Source organism: Malurus melanocephalus, unplaced genomic scaffold, assembly GCF_030028575.1.
Source record: "Malurus melanocephalus ecotype Western Australia unplaced genomic scaffold, MMel_1.1 scaffold_1193, whole genome shotgun sequence".
Lineage (NCBI taxonomy): Eukaryota > Metazoa > Chordata > Aves > Passeriformes > Maluridae > Malurus > Malurus melanocephalus.
In genome coordinates this window covers 61263-63158 of record NW_026624425.1, presented here as the reverse complement: position 1 = coordinate 63158, position 1896 = coordinate 61263, and the positions used below count along the sequence as shown (strand labels likewise).

The window sequence follows — 1896 nt, the reverse complement described above, 5'->3', positions numbered from 1 at the left end:
GGTCTGCGAGGAAGGGAGACAGCACGTTGGCTTCCCCTGAGCCTGGCACAGCAGTTCCTGCAGCTGCCCAGAGGAAGCTGCTGCTGCCACTTACGTAGATCATCCAGGCTGCGTAACGCTCTTTGAGGTTRTACAGCACAGCGGGTTCGTGGAGGTGGGTCATCATGGCCATGTCCTCGATTTTATCGTACTTGGGAGGGTTCATGGAGAAGATTTGATCTTCTTTCACAGTCAGAGTCTGTCAGCAGACAGGAAGGTACACGCATGTCAGCTAAGAGCCAGAGTGCAAATGAACTGCTGTTTGTAAATCTTGCATTTTACTCACCTCTCCCCCTTCGGTCTTGACAGTGACTTTGCCAGATTCCCTGCTCTGGATTGTGCTCTTCACATAGGATTCCTTTGCATGTACCACAAAGACGGATGACTTGGCATCAAAAGGTTTGTTCTGGGCCTCAATTCTCTCCTTCTCYGACTTTCGGAGGTAAGGAGCCGCCTCCCCAAAGATGGCCATCTCAGCGTCTGTCGACATGGCTGTGGTTTACTGCGTGCAGCAACGCACGGCGCTGAATTGGAGAGGCAATGCTGAGTGAAGGAATAAATTTTTCTTTAGCTGTGACCTTAGGCTTTGTAGTGTTCTGCTCTGCCTATTATTATGGTCTTCCTTTCTGCTTTTTACCCTCCATATAGTTTAGTTGTTTTTAATCTTAAAGAAGATAGGTGTCTTTGATTGAGGTAGTTTTTTTCCCCTTACATGTTCCGGTCTTTAGCTTTCATAGTTTTTTAGTAGGCTATGTAGAAAATTGGAATGGTTGGCAGATTTAGTGCTAATCAAATATAGAGCAGAAATACCAAGCAGACACAGAAGAGATACCAAGAGAAGTCATCTTATCTAAATTATGAAATCCCACTTATATTCTTTCTGTCTTGCCCATTTTAGATCATGTAATTTGTGCTCACTTTACAGATGGAGTATCATGAGAAAAAAGTGTGGAGTAAGCAGGAGCAGAAGGTATGAATTGTCTATGCAATACTTTTTCATCTGTACACAAATTAGAGTTTTGTCTTCTCCAGTTGTTCTGCCTTGTTCAGCTCAAGCTAACCCTTTATTATTAACTTATACCAAGAGAGGAAAACTTCTCAATAAAAAACATTTGGAGGGATTTGACAAAATCTTAACTATACATGTGCTGTTCATTCACCTTTTCTTTTCTGGATTTTTGTTTAGAGACAATCTCCTTTTAAGAGTTCTGTGTGTAAGARGTCAATTATTTCCCAGCAGGTACCAAACAAATGCTTCCAACACAGTTATGAAAGGAAATTTGCTCTTTTAATCAGCACAGCTCAGGTAAAATTGCACTGCTTTAGTGTGAAGAGATGTAAAGGGGTATGGCAAGTGGCCTTAGGAAATGCATGAAAAAAGCAAACCTGGAGTCTGTTCCTATGGAGTAAGTAAATCAGTCTTACCTCTTGTGTCACCAGTTGGCTCTCAGCCTGGAAGTGGCTCAATACTGAAAAAGAAAAATTACAACTTCTTTCTTATCTTTGCACAGACTCACAAAAAAAAAATCACAGGGCAAAAAATATGTTAGTGACTTGAACAAAGAAGGAACACGTCTATTGAAACAGACAGTTCTTTGAGGGCAGCAATTCCTGAGACAAACAGTTCTTTGAGGGAAGCAGTTCCACAGGCAGAAGGAATGYTGTGGGATTCTGCCAGCACCCAACTGTCCATATTCTTACCTTTAATCCTTCCACAGAGACAGAACAGGCTTGTCCTACCAGCACTTTTATAGGTTCTGGTTTGCACATTCAATTCCCTCCTCCTCTTTCTTAGGTCAAAAATTTTTGGCAAAGCATTGTTTGGCAAACTTGACTGAGTGCATGATTCCCATTCTT

The 1896-nt window shown here is 42.0% G+C and overlaps 1 protein-coding gene across 1 annotated transcript in view; it reads right to left on the bottom strand.

Moving 5' to 3' along the window:
- LOC130586527 (myosin-1B-like) overlaps positions 1-529 on the bottom strand; it is a 9309-nt gene extending 8780 nt beyond the window's left edge. The window contains exons 1-2 of the mRNA XM_057387342.1: positions 326-529; positions 95-238 (exon numbers count right to left, since the gene is read on the bottom strand). Coding sequence (XP_057243325.1) covers positions 95-238; positions 326-529 — 348 coding nt within the window. The remainder of the gene's footprint in view (positions 1-94; positions 239-325) is intronic.
- Positions 530-1896: the final 1367 nt, after the last annotated feature.